This window comes from Podarcis liolepis, assembly GCF_965112155.1.
Source record: "Podarcis liolepis genome assembly, chromosome: 2".
Lineage (NCBI taxonomy): Eukaryota > Metazoa > Chordata > Lepidosauria > Squamata > Lacertidae > Podarcis > Podarcis liolepis.
In genome coordinates this window covers 48,586,734-48,605,943 of record NC_139555.1, presented here as the reverse complement: position 1 = coordinate 48,605,943, position 19,210 = coordinate 48,586,734, and the positions used below count along the sequence as shown (strand labels likewise).

The 19,210-nt window shown below is 38.3% G+C and overlaps 1 protein-coding gene across 2 annotated transcripts in view; it reads left to right on the top strand.

Moving 5' to 3' along the window:
• The window catches only part of SLIT3 (slit guidance ligand 3), a 411,520-nt gene that overhangs the window by 261,312 nt on the left and 130,998 nt on the right, over positions 1-19,210 (top strand). For both annotated transcript variants that reach the window (XM_083481735.1, XM_083481734.1), the window contains exons 8-12: positions 918-1,081; positions 2,332-2,473; positions 10,452-10,523; positions 13,741-13,812; positions 16,704-16,775. In XM_083481735.1, coding sequence (XP_083337861.1) covers positions 918-1,081; positions 2,332-2,473; positions 10,452-10,523; positions 13,741-13,812; positions 16,704-16,775 — 522 coding nt within the window. The remainder of the gene's footprint in view (positions 1-917; positions 1,082-2,331; positions 2,474-10,451; positions 10,524-13,740; positions 13,813-16,703; positions 16,776-19,210) is intronic.

The following is a 19,210-nucleotide window of genomic DNA, read 5'->3' as shown; positions in this document are numbered from 1 at the left end:
GCGCCACCACAAACCCAATTGCAACTGTCTTAACATAAGGCTCTCTCACATTCTTAATTTATTTGAGAGATGGACTAGACTGTGTTTTGCAGCACTTTGTCTTTGTCAGTGCAATATGTAATGTTTGTCTGTCAAAAATGAGTGTTCTGTCCAACCCTGTCCTACTGAAATGACAGTATTGTCATGGGGACTTTGCTTTAATGTCTTCCTGTCATGACTCATTGAATAAAGGATGAAGTATTATTTCCACATTCTGGCTACCTCATTTCTCAAATATAGAACTTTTTGCTAGACAATACAACACAAGGTTGCTTCAGAAGCTAATGAGAAACTACCTAAATTTCAGTGTATCGCTCATCACCTCTCTTGCTAAACTTAAGATGTAGGTATATTGGTAGCATCTCTTTGCATGTAGGAAATTGAAGTTGAGATGACTTTCCCCAACATATTGAATTCTTCTATCCGCTACAAATTTCACAATCTAGTGTAAAAAAAAAAAAAGCTTTGTTACAACATTACTATCTAAAATACATTGTTGGTTGTTTCATTAATCTCTGATATTTGCTTCACTTTTTAAACCATTATTTTAGTTTGTGTGTGTATATATATTTTTAAGCCCTATGGCTTATTTACTCAGAAGTACCATTGCATTCAGTAGGACTTCATCCAGTTAAGTGTGTATAGGATCACACCCTTAAGTTACCAAATGGCAGCATCATTATATCACTGAAAACCTGTGAAATCTCAGTGTATTGAATACACAAACATTATTATATGACAGTGTACCGCAGTTGAGCTTCAAAATCAGTGCTTGCGATAAGACTATGCATATAATAAAATAGAGACTAGATTGTTTTATTATGCCTCCATTTTTGAAGACTGCAGATCTGATGTGAATCTTCTTCTATGCATTCTAGACGGCTTCATTCCAATTATTTATACTGCGACTGTCACTTGGCTTGGCTTTCTGATTGGCTGCGTCAGAGGCGATCAGTTGGGCAGTTCACGTTCTGCATGGCACCTGTTCATCTGAGAGGATTTAATGTTGCTGATGTTCAGAAAAAAGAATACGTCTGCTCAGGTAGTATAAATTTATCATTTTGCTTTTTTCTGTTGTTTTCTACTGATGTTCATATTAAGCACTCAGTAAATGATTCTAATGTTTCTCCTATTTAAATGCCACTCCTTGCTAGTGCCAGTTCAGCCATGCCCCAAGTAAATTACTATGATTTGTTCAGAGTCTTTTCTGAACTGCTGGTCTGTGTTAACAATTCTGTACTTAAATTGTCTTTTTTCAATTGTAGTCTCATATCATATTAATGCGAAAGAGTAATTAACAAATAATGGGATGCCTTTTCTCAGGGGAATGCCTTCTGAGCTCTATATCTGACTAGCATTCAAATGGAATGAATAAGCAAGTGTATATGTAATGCTGGAGTTTAATTTAATACACAGTAAGCTTGTGTGTACATTCTGACTGACTGAAGTCTGCATTTTGTCCCTAAGTATTATGATTATGAAACTTGGGAACATGTAACCTTTCTTCAAGTCTCCCAACTTATCTGTTTTGGTTTCTGGTTAGAAATGATACTTAAACATAGGTAGCATCTGGGAGAAGTTGAACAGACATTTAAACTTGAAATATCAGTTTTTATTGATTGATAGAATAGTAGTTTTTAGGCCACTTTTAGTGTTCTTAGCTCTGGATAACTTTGAACCTCTGTAAGAGAACATTGTCTAAAGTGTTTAGTTATCATAGAAGATGTAACTCACTTGGGTACTTTCTTATTTTTAATGTAAAAGGGTAATAGGTGTGAGTTCCCCTGCTAAGGTTCCCTCCACTCCCTAGTTCGGAAGACTTTGCACAGTCTCCTTGCATTTTTGTTTGTTGAGTAGCATAAAGGATTGGTTTTTTAAAAGGAGAAACAATATTCTACATTTTCAGAACTACACTGTGGTGAAGAAAGTTTACAACTTTTTTTGCCTGCAAGCACACCATACATGTAAAGCAGATTGCTAGGAACTTTAGTTTACTCCCACAGACTACAGTCCCCAGCACTCTTAACAAAGTTTAATTCTCAGGATCCTTTAGGGAAGACACAATAAAGTCAATTGAATGAAGATAGGGTAGGTTCTGAAAACACACATCTCAGGTATTAAAGGCCAGGGCAAAGAGGTACATTTTCAAGTATCTCACCGATGATGATGTTGTTGTTGTTGTCGTCATAATAAACAATGTGGCAAGTAAGCTTTGTTTCACACTGATATAAATGGCAGATTATCACAACACCACATTTTAAAATAATGATACTGATTCCTTTTCTCTCCCAGGTTCACATGCCGAACCTCCATCCTGCAATGCCAATTCCATCAGCTGCCCATCTGCTTGCACTTGTAGCAACAATATTGTGGACTGTCGAGGAAAGGGTTTAACAGAAATCCCAGCCAACCTTCCGGAGAGTATTGTAGAAATGTAAGTGCCACTTTGGCTCTCTCTGCTCTATTCCAGCCAAAGATAGAAAACTCACATGCAGCTTGCTTTTGATTTATTTTATTTTTTACCATCAATTTATGGCAGTTAGAATCATAGAATCATAGAGTTGGAATAGACCACAAGGGCCATCGAGTCCAACTCCCTGCCAAGCAGGAAACACCATCAGAGCACTCCTGACATATGGTTGTCAAGCCTCTGCTTAAAGACCTCCAAAGGAGGAGACTCCACCACACTCCTTGGCAGCAAATTCCACTGTCGAACAGCTCTTACTGTCAGCAAGTTCTTCCTAATGTTTAGGTGGAATCTTCTTTCTTGTAGTTTGGATCCATTGCTCCGTGTCCGCTTCTCTGGAGCAGCAGAAAACAACCTTTCTCCCTCCTCTATATGACATCCTTTTATATATTTGAACATGGCTATCATATCACCCCTTAACCTCCTCTTCTCCAGGCTAAACATGCCCAGCTCCCTTAGCCGTTCCTCATAAGGCATCGCTTCCAGACCTTTGACCATTTTGGTTGCCCTCCTCTGGACACGTTCCAGTTTGTCAGTGTCCTTCTTGAACTGTGGTGCCCAGAACTGGACACAGTACTCCAGGTGAGGTCTGACCAGAGCAGAATACAGTGGCACTATTACTTCCCTTGATCTAGATGCTATACTCCTATTGATGCAGCCCAGAATTGCATTGGCTTTTTTAGCTGCCGCGTCACACTGTTGGCTCATGTCAAGTTTGTGGTCAACCAAGACTCCTAGATCCTTTTCACATGGACTGCTCTCAAGCCAGGTGTCACCCATCTTGTATTTGTGCCTCTCATTTTTTTTGCCCAAGTGCAATACTTTACATTTCTCCCTGTTAAAGTTCATCTTGTTTGTTTTGGCCCAGTTCTCTAATCTGTCAAGGTCGTTTTGAAGTGTGATCCTGTCCTCTGGGGTGTTAGCCACCCCTCCCAGTTTGGTGTCATCTGCAAATTTGATCAGGATGCCCTTGAGTCCATCATCCAAGTCGTTGATAAAGATGTTGAATAAGACCGGGCCCAAGACAGAACCCTGTGGCACCCCACTAGTCACTTTTCTCCAGGATGAAGAGGAACCATTGATGAGCACCCTTTGGGTTCGGTCAGTCAGCCAGTTATAATCCACTGAGTGGTAGCATAGTTACCATTTACCAATGGATATTCCGAAATTTACAGTGCAATCCTATTCAGAAGTCCATTGTGTTAAATGGATGATTAAGTGGGATTAATATTCCAGTCTGAACCTCTATTGTAAACGTTGCTTTTATGCATAATATGTGGTTTTTCAGTATGCACCAGGATGCGTAAGAATATGAGGCCTTTGGAATTTGCAAATTCCAAATCTTTTCACCCTGTAATAATAATGTGACATCAACTGGGAAACAATGATCATTCACACTAGCAATCTCCAATAAACTTACAAAGAACAGGTTCTATTCAATGAAGTTATCCATTAATGCAGAATGTCTGCCTCTGCAACAGAACTTCCTATCCCCATCAGCTCCTCATGTGTCCCTCACACTCTTCTCAGATCTGTTCCAGATGATTGAGGGAACCTCAGAACAGATTTGGAGAGGGCATAGAGGCCATGCAAGGAGAAGTGAAGAAGAGGATGTCATCGTAACAAGACAATATTGTTTGATACAAGTCATTAGTAGTAGTAGTAGTAGTAGTAGTAGTAGTAGTATGCTGCCCTATACCCGCACGTCTCACTGTAAATGAATCCAGCATTGTTCCTCCTTTGAAACTCTTCCCCTTGCCCCTCTGTTATGGAATTTACAGTGAGTGGATATCGGAAATATTTCTGGTTGTGGTGCCTAGAATTTGGAATAGACTCCCAATCACCAGTCTTATTTCGGGATTCAAGATGACCTTAAGAGATTAGAGAACCGGGCCAAAACTAACAAAATGAATTTCAATAGGGACTAATGTAAAGTTTTGTACTTAGTCAGGAAAACCCCGCTGCACAAATATAAGATGGGGGACACCTGACTTGCCAGTAGTACATGTGAAAAGGATCTATTGCAAGTTTAACATGAGTCAACAACTGATGCAGCAGCAAAAAAGCTAATGCTATTCTAGGCTGCATTGATAGAACTATTGTGTCCCAATCAAGGGAAGTCATAGTACTACTCTGTTCTGTCAGACCATACCTGAACTACTGTGTGCCACAATTTAAGCTGGATATTGAGAAGTTATTCAGAGGAGGATGACCAAGATGATCAAGGATCTGGAAACCAAGCCTTATGAGGAATGGCTGAGGGAACAGGGTATGTTTGGATAAGAGGAGACTGAGAGGAGATATGATAACCATTTTCAAATATCGGAAGGGCTGTCACATGGAGGATGGAGCAAGCTTGTTTTCTCCTGCTCAGTGACTAGGACCCAAACCAATGGTTTCAAGTTAACAGAAAGGAGATTCTGACTAAACATCAGGAATAACTTTCTGACCCTAAGAGCTGCTTTGCAGTGGAATGGAAGGTGGTAGACTCTCCTTCCTTGGAAGTTTTTAAGCAGATGTTGAATGGCCACCTGTCATGGATGCTTTAGTTGAGATTCCTGCATAGCAGCGGGTTGGACTAAATGATCCTCAGGGTTCCTTCTAACTCTTCAGTTCTATGATTCTATGACTCTATAGCATGTAGATAGAAGTTTAGAAATATTCATGAATTTGTGCTGCAAATTGAAGAACTTGGCATTCATGGCAATACCCCAAGGTTCCAAAGTTCAATTATTTTACTTTCACAAAAGAGCAAATTTTGGGTTATCATAATGTATGCGAAACCTCTGTTTTTTAAAAACATTACTCAAGTACTCTCTGCCTAAGACTTAGAGAATAGGGGTCTGGGGTTGGATTTTTAGTAACATGTGCCTTACTGTTTCTCCATACGACTAAATGATGGGAACATCGAAAGAACGTTGAGATCTGCCTTACAGATAGAATGATATGCTGCAGCTGTACTACCAAATGCTGAAATTGAATTTCATTGAAATCAAATATGACTATTGTTGCATTTAATGTGGATGCATCTACATTTCATCTGCTGGGAGTATTTTTTGTTGTTGTCATGGGGGGGGGGTCTAATGAATAGCAATAGGGACATTTCATTGTGCAGTAATATGTCCTTTCAAAAAAAACATTTGAACTCACCTTTAGAAATTGCAACTTGATTTTAGAGTGCTGTAGTCTCATGTCGGGACGCTGGTGGCGCTGTGGGTAAAACCTCAGTGCCTAGGACTTGCTGATCGCATGGTCGGAGGTTCGAATCCCCGTGGTGGGGTGAGCTCCCGTCTTTTGATCCCAGCTCCTGCCCACCTAGCAGTTCGAAAGCACCTCTAAGTGCAAGTAGATAAATAGGTACCGCTTTATAGCGGGAAGGTAAACGGTGTTTCCGTGTGCTGCGCTGATGCTGGCTCGCCAGAGCAGCTTCGTCACGCTGGCCACGTGACCCGGAAGTGTCTGTGGACAGCGCTGGCTCCTGGCCTCTTAAGTGAGATGAGCGCACAACCCTAGAGCCGGACACAACTGGCCAGTACGGGCAGGGGTACCTTTACCTTTACCTTTAGTCTCATGCCTTTTGTGGATTGTGTTTTCCTATTTGGACATAATGATGTGATGCCATGATTAACTTACTTGGTTAGTTGGTCTTCTATCCTCCTACATGGCTGGGGAAGGAAATATATTAGTATCTCAATCTGTGCATAGTGATATCGAGGATCAAATATGCTCAAATATATTTCCACCTGCCTGGTCCCATTTTCACAGTTCTGGAAAGACAGCTAGTAACTTGGAGCTTGCCAGAGAGCCCTCAAAGTTAGGACAGGAGCGGATTTACTGTGCCTACATCAAGCTACTAATAGGCTGTACAATTTTACACCTGTGTAACTTGTAATTGATTTCCTGCCTTCAATTTAATAAACATATTTAAAATTATATATTGAAATATGACAGTATTCAAAGGCATGGTAGGTTGCCATGTAGTCATTTACTACTTGATAAATACATCAGTGCAGAACTGGAAGAAAGGCACACTTGGCATGATTCCAGCAATATACCTGACATTGTGGCTCACATAAATCACTTGCCTTGGCAAACTGCAGATTCTCTGGGGCAATGGGATTCTGCAGCAAGCCTGAACACTTTGCTTTATGAAAAGGTACGCAATGACAGCTGTTGTCTCCTGCACATTATATATTTCGCTCACATTGCCTTCATTCAACCCACCACATCCTCCACATTTGTCTCAGTAATCATTTATTTTTAAATTTTCTACTTGTTCTTTGGGATGAGGGGGAATATATGGACATCAGTAACCAATCAATTTTCTTTTCTTCTCAGCAGTGGTAGCCAACTCCTTCTGTACACTTTCCCTCTAACATAATTTATTTATGGTTACCAAAAGTTTTACTTGCTCACTAGTAGCATGGTTGGCTGGATCAGACTCATTTCCTGGCTCTTAATTCTCTCCCCACCATGTTCTCAGTTCTAACTGTTTAATTTTTTTCCTGCCACATTGGGGAAATTACCACCTTTCTCTCTGTTGCCACCAGAAGCGATGCACCAATAGGTGGCAGATATAGTTAATGCATACTAAAATGGGAATGTTTGGTGTCAGAAGGTGAGCCAGCAGGGGTAGAGCAGACATTATAGTGATGGTTCCTGCCTTCTCTCTCTGCACCAGTTCACACTCATGCACATTACTTGATGCCTTATCATATACTGTAATGACTTAAAGGCACATGTGTGGACTCCATTTACCAACATTCTGCTTTAATTGACCACAGGTGATTTGCTATCATTTGAGATCGCAAATTCAAACACAGTGCTTTCCAACGGAAAACTTTTGTTCTTTCCACAGTGGTTGATATATGATAGCCCATTCAGTGATGGAAGTCATTAACATATGCTGCAATCCTCAAGTGTTGACAGTGCATGTCTGAATCACTCCTGGCCCCTGCTGCATGCAAGAGAGTGGATGCTACTCTATACCCACTCAACTATTCAACTTCAGGCTGAAGAGATAATGACCCCTAATACATTCTGGCATTGCACAATGAGCAATTAGGTTTCTGCTCTGGAAATGCTTCAGCAAGGCCAAATACACTGATATCATCACATCAGGCACTGTAGCATGTCCACTTATCCATACATGCACATTTGTGTCTTCTGCTAACTACTTGGAGCAGACTATCCCTTTGATCCTGCTTTGCCTTCCTTGTTGCATCAGTTACAGTACATAATGTACTGAAAACATGTATTTAATTTCATCCCCTATTTTCTCTTAAATGTACTTTTAGAAGCTGTTGTCTTCCAAAAAGAGGCCACAGCTAGCCATGCTAACCAGAAAGGTGCAACCAGAGAACATGACAAGCTTGCTTATTATTTTACCAATCTGGCCTACAGGTTATTCACAGTTTCCTACTATGGAAGGGATGAGCTCTGACACTTCCAAAAGAGAGCACAGCACTGCTTGTTAATAGAGCAAGGCTATCTCATTTGTAGGCTCCACTTACTTGACAGCTAAAAAGTATCAGTACTGATGCCTCATTCTTTTTTCTGTCCGGTTTAATGATTTGTCTGTGTTACAGGCAGTCTTGACAAACGATTAGGCCACAGTAACATAGCTGTTAGCTAAGATGTTGTTCAAACTGGGAAAATGATAGTAAGCTGCTCCCATTAGCAAACATTTCCCCCTTTTTCACCAGTTAAAGGAGATAGCTGGAACCTACATTGATATGAATGTCTTACTTAATCAGCAATCAGTATTACTCTGTATGGTTTTGTTGCTCCCAGTAATGTGATCTGGTTTTAGAAAAGCTGTGTTAGGTACTCTCTTTCTCTCTCTCTCTCTCTACACACACACACACACACACACACACATATATATATATACATGCATTGCGGTCTTACCATGTGTGTGAAGTGCTCAGGTGCCAGCTAAGGAGATGACAAAAAGTGCTGAACCTTGAGATTGATTAGGACAGAATTCCAGGTGGGGTTTTGACCCTAGAAGATCATTTGTCACCTTAAGTGCATCTTTCTTTTTCCTTGCTGTTTTCAGCCGTTTTGTTGAGTGTCTGGTCTAAGCCAGAGCATACACGGACTTGCTCTTAATGTTCAGAGAAATATCTTTGAATCCATCAGGCTTCTCTGCACTCTCTTTAGGCTTTGCTGTTTTATTAGAGAGAGTGAAGGAAATTGCTCTTGTCCTTTGACCTGAACAGTTGTTGAAGCCTTAAAAATAAAGCTCCCAAAGGGCAAAGTAGCTGTTTCTTGGCAGAACAAAACAAATAATTGAATTGTAAGACTGGAAGGTACCTTCAAGGGCATCTCTTCACACAGTTCACTGTACCTAAACTATTTGAAGTAGTTTATAAATGGTTGTAGACTATATTAAAGACACAGGGTGGCTATCTAAAGAACTTTTAACTGAGTTAAGATTAAAAAAGGATGTGTACAAAAAATGGAAAAGGGGGGAAACCACCAAAGAGGAATTCAAACAAATAGCCAGCACATGTAGACACAAAGTCAGAAAAGCTAAAGCACAGAATGAACTCAGGCTTGCTAGAGAGGCTAAAAGCAACAAAAAGGCTTTTATGGGTATGTCCGTAGCAAAAGGAAGAACAAAGAAACAGTGGGGTCACTCAGAGGAGAAGATGGTGAAATGCAAACAGGGGACACAGAAAGGACTGAACTCCTCAATGCCTTCTTTGCCTCAGTCTTCTCTGATAAAGAAAACAATGCCCGACCTGAAGAATTTGGAGCAAATGATTCAGCAGAGGAAACACAGCCCAGAATAACTAAGGAGATAGTACAAGAATTGGCTAGTTTAGATGTATTCAAGTCTCCAGGGCCAGATGAACTGCATCCAAGAGTATTAAAAGAACGAACTGGCAGATGTGATCTCAGAACCACTGGCAGTCATCTTTGAGAATTCCTGGAGGAGGGCAAATGTTATCCCTATTTTCAAAAAGGGGAAAAGAGAGGACCCAAATAATTATCGTCCAGTCAGTCTGACATCAATACCAGGGAAGATTCTGTGGTGCCACTGTATTCTGCTCTGGTCAGACCTCACCTGGAGTACTGTGTCCAGTTCTGGGCACCACAGTTCAAGAAGGACGCTGACAAACTAGAACGTGTCCAGAGGAGGGCAACCAAAATGGTCAAAGGCCTGGAAACGATGCCTTATGAGGAACGGCTAAGGGAGCTGGGCATGTTTAGCCTGGAGAAGAGGAGGTTAAGGGGTGATATGATAGCCATGTTCAAATATATAAAAGGATGTCATATAGAGGAGGGAGAAAGGTTGTTTTCTGCTGCTCCAGAGAAGCGGACACGGAGCAATGGATCCAAACTACAAGAAAGAAGATTCCACCTAAACATTAGGAAGAACTTCCTGACAGTAAGAGCTGTTTGACAGTGGAATTTGCTGCCCAGGATTGTGGTGGAGTCTCCTCCTTTGGAGGTCTTTAAGCAGAGGCTTGACAACCATATGTCAGGAGTGCTCTGATTGTGTTTCCTGCTTGGCAGGGGGTTGGACTCGATGGCCCTTGTGGTCTATTCCAACTCTATGATTCTATGATTCTATGAATTCTTGTTTGTGCTAAAAGCTCAGAGCCATTCTAGACTTTTCCTGGATTTGTTTTTAACATCTGGCTAGACTTCTGTTGGTAATAAGAACAGGGAAGTAATATTGACAATGGACTCATATTATTATTTATAGAAAGCTTATGGGATAGTCTACTCCTCCCACACCCCCATCTTTAGAACACATGATGATGATGATGTCTGCTTTGCTTTTGCCTAGAATCTTGAGAAGTGTTAATAGCATTTAAATATTTGGTTTGTTTTTGTGGTTTTAAGTGTCAGGTATATTTAAAAATAAATACTAAAGATTTACCCTGTGGCTTTGCCTTTTTGGCATTAATGTGTTTAATTCTCTTTGTAGTCGCTTGGAGCAGAATTCTATCAAAAACATTCCTCCTGGAGCTTTCTCGCAGTACAAGAAATTAAAAAGAATGTAAGTATTTTAAGTAGTTTAATACAGTATATAAAATATTTTCAATGCTTGCAGTTGATAAGCTACTTTCCAGTGAGGCAGCCACATGGGCAAGCTGCTATTTATGCAACTGGAAGGACCTCCAGAGCAGCATGTATCATAAGGGCAATAAATATCACCTACACATAGGCTGTTCTTGAATACCATCAATTATTCCAGTTCATGTTCTTCTAGCTTTTACTTCAGGACCATATCTGATCTGAAAGCAACAACAATAACTAAGTTGCTGAAATGAAAGAGGATAGGAAAACATCTCATGAACATGTAGAACTGGATCCAGCTAATGTATTTGTGGCACTATCAGTTTGATACCAATGCATATGGTATAAGGCCCATGTGAATGAAACCAATAATATTTTTAATTAGGACAGTGTGGGCAACAATGCATGATAGTTAAGCCATTAATAACAGCTCTATCTGCTTCTATCACATTACTGTCCTTATCATGAAATGCATTTTCTTGGAGGAAACTGGCTTATGTTTTTCTTCCTATTTCTAGCTTTAAGCAACTGGCTTAGAGCTGAAAAGACAGTTCTTGTAAGAGCAATTTCCAAATACATATAGTAATATTGTGCTTTTTATGTTTGATAGGAAATAGATTTAATCTCCATGGAAGTATAGTGAGGCTGGGGTTCTATGCCAATGTTAGCCTGGGAAACACTCAACAACTTCAGTACAATTACGTACTTTAAATTGATGTTAGTAGTAAAAGAAGGCAAAGCATGGCTAAGTTTATGTTCAAATCTACTAGGAAAATGTCGGAGAAAGTCACTAGCAGGCCTGCTGGTGTTTCATTTGGTTTGAAAGCAATAATACATGCTTGATAGTGAATGGAACAGATTCCAGATTTCTTTTTTTTTAATGTCGGAAAGATATCCCATCTTGGGCACACTTCCTGGGACTTAAGCTCTTGGGCACACTTCCTGGGACTTAAGCCCTGTTGACTATAGTGGGGCTTATTCACTAGAAAATGGCCATAGTATTGTGGTGCACCTGTAGAAAAAGATATGTAGGTGCTGGCTACTTCAGAAGCTTCAGCTTTTCTGAAATTACGAATCTCTGGCTACTTTGCAGCATTATGCTTCAAAGAAACCCTACTGTTTATGAATAAGGCTGCATATGGTACCTCATATTCTATGACTGATAATTCTACTACTGCCAAGAGAATCTTCTGTGGAATTGGTTGCATTCTCTTCCAAGTTCACCTTTTTAGAAGGATGACAGAAGTGATAAAACAAGCACAGCAAAACAAACAGAACTATTCCTCATTTATTGTATTTTCAACATAGGCAATATATTATTAGAAATCAATTCCATAGGAACATTACAGAACAGAAATTTCATGAAATATTTCAGGAAAAGGCTAATCTGTATCTTAAAATAGATAGAAAACTTTTTAATAATTTAAAATCTGTAAACCAAAGTATAAAATATTGAGGTTATTGTAGGTGCAGATTTCAGGCTGTCACAGACACTGGGGTTTGTGTTAATAGTATAGTATGCTTTGCTGCTGCACTATTATAATGGTTTAAAAGCTACAAAATTAAGTGGTGCCAGGTGTATGTCAAAAAATCAGGCCCGCACATATGCTACTCAATATATACAGTATAATTACAGGTTGTGGAGGTTGCTTATTTTGTAAAGAGATTCCAAAGGTTGTCTAAAAAAATTATTCCTTTCAAATTGTTGCAAATATGTAGGGAGCCTATCTCAAAGAGAATAAAAAGTGTGTGTGTTTTACGGTGGTAAAATTGAAAATCAAAGTTACAAAAGGTGGTGGTCTCATTAAATCCCCAAACAAGAGTTTTATTTACAAACTTGTATGGGTCTAAATAAATTGCTTCTGTTCTGTAATAATTCTAAGCTGTTAGTGAAAATTTGAATGGCAGTTAACAACACTGTGTAAAAAATTTTAACCACTGAAGTGAATTTAAACTCACAAGAAGGAGAAAGGGATTGACGATCAATCCTTATTAAGGAACAGCAAATGGGGTGACAGAAATGTAATTATAATGAGGGATGATCTGTTTATTGCAGGGACTCTACTAGGTTGGCCATGTGTCCTACTTTAAAGACAATCCTCTCTTTTGAAGGGTTGTCAGGGTACAATTCTCTGTTTGAGGGTTGTCCAGTTTAAGTCTGGTTTAAAAATAAATATTCATTAAAAAAGAGAACAGGAGCATTGAAGTTGTCTACTAACAGTTAGCAGCAATTGGTCAGTAGACTGAATTACACAAGTCACCTGGTGTCTTCCTTACTATGCTGAGATGTATTGTATTTCTGTTTAAAATATAATAATTATTTCTAAATTTGCATCTGTATACCCCATATGTAAATTTTATGCACATTTGTATCCTTTTGTGTTGATGCAATGCATAACTATCCACCCTATAGCTTCCAGCACACCTGTAAGTTAAAGCCCAATCTCCCAGTACCAGGGAGAGATAATTGGCTTTTCACAGTGCAACACATACTGCTTTACCATACTATTTGTTTCTTTTATTCATGTTTCTTTTGTGAGTTCAAATATGAGATAAAGGAGCTTGGAAACTTAGAGAGTTCATTCCCTTTTTTTGCCTACCTATAAATGGGTTTTCATGCTATGCAATCCTATGCATGTTCACCCAGAGGTAAACCCCACTGAGTTCAATCAGACATACTCCCAGGTAAGTGTGTGCAGGATTGCAGATGTATTCAGTGTTTGCATTTATATAATAGGTTTATAGAAATATAAATGGCATTCCAGTGTAATAATTTAGGCAGGTTTCCTTGTGTTTTATGACCCTCTTAGAAAAAATAGATGTTGTGTTTATAAATATGCAACAGAGAATTTACTAGATGGAGAGTTCTTGCTATCCTTTTAACCACTGCTAGATTTTTTAGTTCAGCCATGTATTGCTCATATAGAAAATATACAACCGTATATGAAGGTCAGTATAGTTGTATGAGCTATAATTAAGATAGTAGTGATGCCACCCTTAAAATGAAGTTCATTGTACCATAGTCACTATGTGTTCAGTGAATTCACATCTCTCTTTCCACAGGATTAAGAACTTTAAGTGGAGCAGAACTGTGTGCTGCTGTTATCTAAAGATAAATCATTTTTAAAAGCTTAGGGCGCATTGGTAAATTGTGTTTTCATGAGTACCTTGTCTTCTTCCCTTGTGTATCCTTACAGTGATATCAGCAAGAATCAAATATCGGATATTGCATCAGATGCTTTTCAGGGCTTGAAATCACTCACCTCGCTGTAAGTAGAGGGTAACCTTGGATAGGAGATTTGGAGAGTCTTAAAAATAAATAGATCAAGTATTGGTTGGTGATGCTTTCCTTTTCCCAGTGCAATTGTCACCTTGTGAGAAGAACCTAATCTTTCTTAAATTGGAAATTGATCAGACAGACTTGAAGGTGCCATTGTTTATGCAACTCGTAGATGCCTTTTATAGATGAATACCCTATGAAGGTTAGAGATTTAGGCCTCTAAAAAACAACCCAGTACACTCTTTGTATATTTATTTTACTTAGTGTCAAAAGCAGTGTTGGTAGTAACAACAGTTAATCTCTATTCCTTGAAACTTGTTGCCAGAGGACCAGCCTTCTAGAGCAGCTTTTCTGCAACCAGAGTTGCAGACTTGGAAGGGGAAAACTTTGCCATGTGAGTTGCACAGTAGGATCTTTGGATTCAAGCCAAAATTATTCCACTATTTAGTTACATTTAAACAGTCCTTGTCCTGTTATTTACTATTGTATGTCTTCTTTTAATTTATGATACATGATGTCCTGATCACTGTAGGTTGTAACCAGACACCCACCCATCACAAAATTGTGAATGATGGTGCAGAACTGTGTTTATTAATCTGATAGGCAAGTCTGAAGCTTGTTCACTACAACTGCTAAATGTGTCTAATGATCCAACACTTAACAGTTCTCTAAAATCTGCTTTGTTCTCATTTTCATGGTTTGAATAGCAGTAATTGATTGTAATATTGAAATTTCCAGGACAGGGTTTTTTCTTTAATAGTACTGACCATTAAAAATTATTCGCTAATCTATGCTGCTTCTTGAACAAGCCCTGTTATAATGAGTTTCTTTATCTTTGAGTTAAGAAATATGTAGGATTAGCTTGCTTTTTTCAAATGTTGATCAAGAGTAGGGGCTAAAGAGACTGTGTTATGTGAATTCTCTCTTAGCCCTGAATGTGCTAACAAAACTAAAATAAATTTCATTTAATTCAGTGGGGTCTTTAGCGAATTAGTATTGGATTTGAAATGAGCATCAGTTTCTTCTTTCTTTCATTATATTTATAGCTCGGGATATGTTACAGCTGTTTCACTGAAATGATATATCACTGTCCCCAAGGTCTCTCAATCTTTTGCACACTGTGTCTAAGACTTCTGGGTGCCAGTAGGCTTTCTGCACATTTAATTTGGCTGTCCCAAAGCATAGAAGGCCTTTTCCAGACTGTCTGGAGACATTTCACATGATGTGTCAAACCAGTTCTCAGATTTGGGCTGACAAGAGAATTTATTTCAGATATGTATAAGATGTTAAATTGTTTCCCCTTCTGATTCAACTCATTTTTAAAAGATAGATTAGCTTGGATCCAAATACATCATGGTGGTTAGCCTTTGGCATGTCATTCACAACTACATTATCACCTAATGAGTGAGGATGTGTTATCATTTTTGTGGGGATGCCAGAGATGAAGGAATATGTTGTTGAATGATTCTGATGATAGAGCATTGCAGTAATCATTTTTACCTCAAATTATTTGACTAGGATTTCTTCAATTATGCTAGAAACATAATGTTTGTTCCTTAAGGTATCTAATATCCAGAGCAGTTGTTAGCTAACATTCCTGCAACTTTTTCTTAGTATAAGCCAATGCATGCCTCTTTATCTTTTACCACTCCTCTTAGCATTTCCTTCTGGAACTTGTAAAGTATTTCAGATCCTTTTTGAAAGCTAAATAGATGACTTTAGATTATGCTAATCTAACACTTAAATAGAATGTTTAAAACTACTCCTGAATAATGAGCCAAAATGTACTAGAAAATGTTGATGGAGCAAAACATTGGGCATCGATACCCAGCAAAACAAAAAGAAAGAAAGGAAAAGGAACATTTGTGAAGCAATCACCATATACTTTTTCTTACCATTTTTCACTGCCCCCAGCGCACAATGAAAAAGGTTATGAGATACGCAAAAATCCATTTTGAAAATCACACTATGGTGTGAGTGGTCTTTTTGCTTCTGGGTTGTGACACTCAGCTGCGTTGACAGCCAATTGTTTGGTGATGGGCATGTGCAATGCTAAATATAGTAGAGCAGTGCTGTCTCCTTTAGGAATTGTCATCTAAATAGGGCAGGCTCTGAGATCCTAATGCAAACATTTCTTCAGGTCTCCAATTTCTTTTCTTGCTTTCCTCAATTTCAAATCCCAAATCTTTTTTCCAGTAACATTCTTATTTGCTCTTCAATACCGGACGTTTATTTGGGAGTCAGCACCATTTAACATAATGTAATTTATTTATGATAGAACATACATAGGATTGCATTGAATATAAGTGAAGTAAGTTGCTGCTGCCTCATAATGCAAATATGAAAAGTTGTCTCCAATTTTGGTTTGTATGTGGGAAGATTGCCTGTGCATTCACTTTAGTCTTGGAGGTAATATCCTCTTTCCTTATCCATCAGTATCCCCAAGCAATTGATGATAACTTTAGATCCCAAAACAGTTATTTAGTTTTATTTGTTCAACTTTTCAAAAATTGATGTCACTTTATTTTCTCATATATGTTTATAGGCTAGAGAGGCTAAGATACATAAATGAAATTTTCACTCCCATTTAACCACCCCACTAATCCTAAATGATAAACCAAAAATTGATGCAGAGCAAACACGATCTTGAAAATGTTTTATGACATAAATAAAGCAGGTAACAATCCTTTATTCAATTTTCAAAAGTTTTTCCAAACATTTAATTTACCTGCAAGTCTTATTTTATTGATAGCTAGCAGTTTAAGTGAATTAACTCTTGATAAAGAGGAGAATGATAGAAAAATTAATGTGGCTAAACATAAGATTTGTTGTAAGTAGTGCACCTTTGCACTATTTAATTTGCCTCTTCATATTTTTCAGAGTGCTCTATGGAAATAAGATCACAGAGATTCCCAAGGGTCTTTTTGATGGGCTCGTGTCTCTACAGTTGCTGTGAGTATTATCCTTACTTCTTTTGTTGTTATAAAACTTCATCGATATTTATTGCTCTAATGTCAGCTAGCAGAAGCAGGCTGGTTACTTTGTGCATTGAAAATTAATTGAAGCCCATTATTCCTATGTGGTAAGACTGGTATGTGAAGCCAGCAGAATTTCAAATGTCACAATTATATTGGCAAAGTAGTCTTAGTTTATTAGTAATTTATGTCTAGCTTGAAGTCCTAGCTTGAAATTCTCTTTTGGGACAAAGCATTAACTACTAGTCAAGTGCAATCAGCAAGAGAACAGAAAATTTGTTTAGCAGTTTTCCCAAGAGCTGTGCGTTAACATCACTAGAACATTCTAGTATAACTAATAGAGAGCTATTTCATAGTAGTATAGCAATATAAGAAGTCAGAAAGTAAAGGGAAAATGCTGGTTTTTTTCTACATAGAAAAGTATGAGGGACATTGCTTTACAATTTCAGGTTTATGATCTTCATAGAAACTCCATGCATCAGGTCCTTTTGTTTCTTTAAAATGTTGAAAAAGAGATAAGTAAAGGTTATTTGAAAGTGTTATTTGAGGCAGGAATTCCATAGTCCAGTGTTTGACAACACTGTTCAATTGATCAGATGCATCTCAACCTCAGTAACTTAATCTGCTTCCTATAACAATTCCAGGTGGCCCAATATCTCAACCCCAATCCTCTCCAAATGCATAAAAAAGAGATGGGTTTTCAGATTGTGGTGAAAGCTGAACAATGGTGTTGTTGGTTGTAAATCAGAGGCAAGAATATTCAATGATGAAGGTACTACTGTTGAGTAGCTATGGCACTTCAGATTTCACTCAGAGATGGAATGACATGAAGAGCTTTCCCAGCATATATCCAAGTCCATGCAGAGCAGTGGACCTCCAGTAACAACTCCATACCTAGGAGTACCCACAAGCTAGTCAATAACCATTTCATATGCCCAATAATCCTGTTTTGTCATATTTTCTTTTTCATTGCAATCTACAAATGCTAGCAAATTGAAGCGGTGGTTCTTATTGAAATGGTGTGCTGTCATTTTGTTTGAAACAGGTGGTAACTGTACAGGTTGCATCTACAACTTCCTTCTTGTTTCCTGTTAGCAAAGTATGGCTAGTAAAGAATGCTATAGAATTGTAGATACCAATTTTTGAAGCAGCTGCAAAGTTTGTTGCTATTCTAAATGTGCTAACATCCCATTTGTTACAGAGATTTATTCTAGGCTTATGACTGGTGTAGATGTCTTGCTAGGATTGTTTTTGCTGGCATGTAAACTCCGTATTCTGGTTGTGATAAGTTAATTATATATGAGTCTCTCTTGCTATTTATGCATCCTGCTGGCTTTTGATAAAAAAGAACACTATCTGTGATAGATGACGGACATGAAGTGCATTTAGCATGAAGTGGAAAATCCTGTCCCTTTGGCTGATAGTTTTTCATTTCTATTTTTATGAAATGGCAATTTTATAAATTGTTATAATGAGACTGAGTGGTGCTAGGGGATAGTGAGATATTGTTATTTTGATAAGATAAGATAAAATAAAATAAATATATATAGCAGAAGTAACATATAAAAATATCATTAGGTATCCTTCTAATTTGATTAATGTGTAGACAAGGTATATATTGTTAATTCTTTGAAGCAACTTTTTTTTTAAATATGGTGAATGGATAAGTCATAAATGCTGACATTCCCACTGCGGAGCCTAGTGCAAATATGACTCATAAAGTCACAAACTATTCTGGCAGGATATAAGGGTAAATATAAATTATTTGAATATTTTCATTTTATATATATATATACAAGTTATTTAAATAATTTGAATTTGACTTTTAAACTGTCTTTAATGTGTTGTCATCATCCCTGGGTGTCTGAACCATAAAAAGCTTGCATTGGCTTGAAACCTGCTGTTGAACAGTTGGGAAAGTGCCCTCTCATTAGATCTAATTTAGCGTTTAGAAGGCTGTAGATTAGATTTTTTTTTCTTATTAGCCTGGAGACAAAAGTCTAATGAGATATCCAAGTAACCAGTATAATTTCTGAGGTTTATCACAAGATTTTGTAGCATATGAAAGTAGTACCGTAATTGTTAAGAAAAGGTGAAGGCTCTTTCAAGTAAGGTTTGAACCAGGAAAGAAAAGGATGTGCAATTCAGTATTGGAATTCGGTTTTTCTTATATCCTGCTAGGTTTCTATAAAGGACTATGCATATTATTTTTTATTGAATTTCAATATGTTTGTATGCTATAGACTTTCCTCCCTGCAAGAGAGGGGAGTGGTTGTGGCCGGGAGCCGGACTCCGCCTCAAGCAGGGGGCGTTTGCCCCCTGCCTCCCACCCACCTGGCTGGCGCCCATGCCCTCGGCCAGGCACCCAACCAGGTGCCTTCAAGGAGGCGTGTACAGCAGCCTAAATTGCTG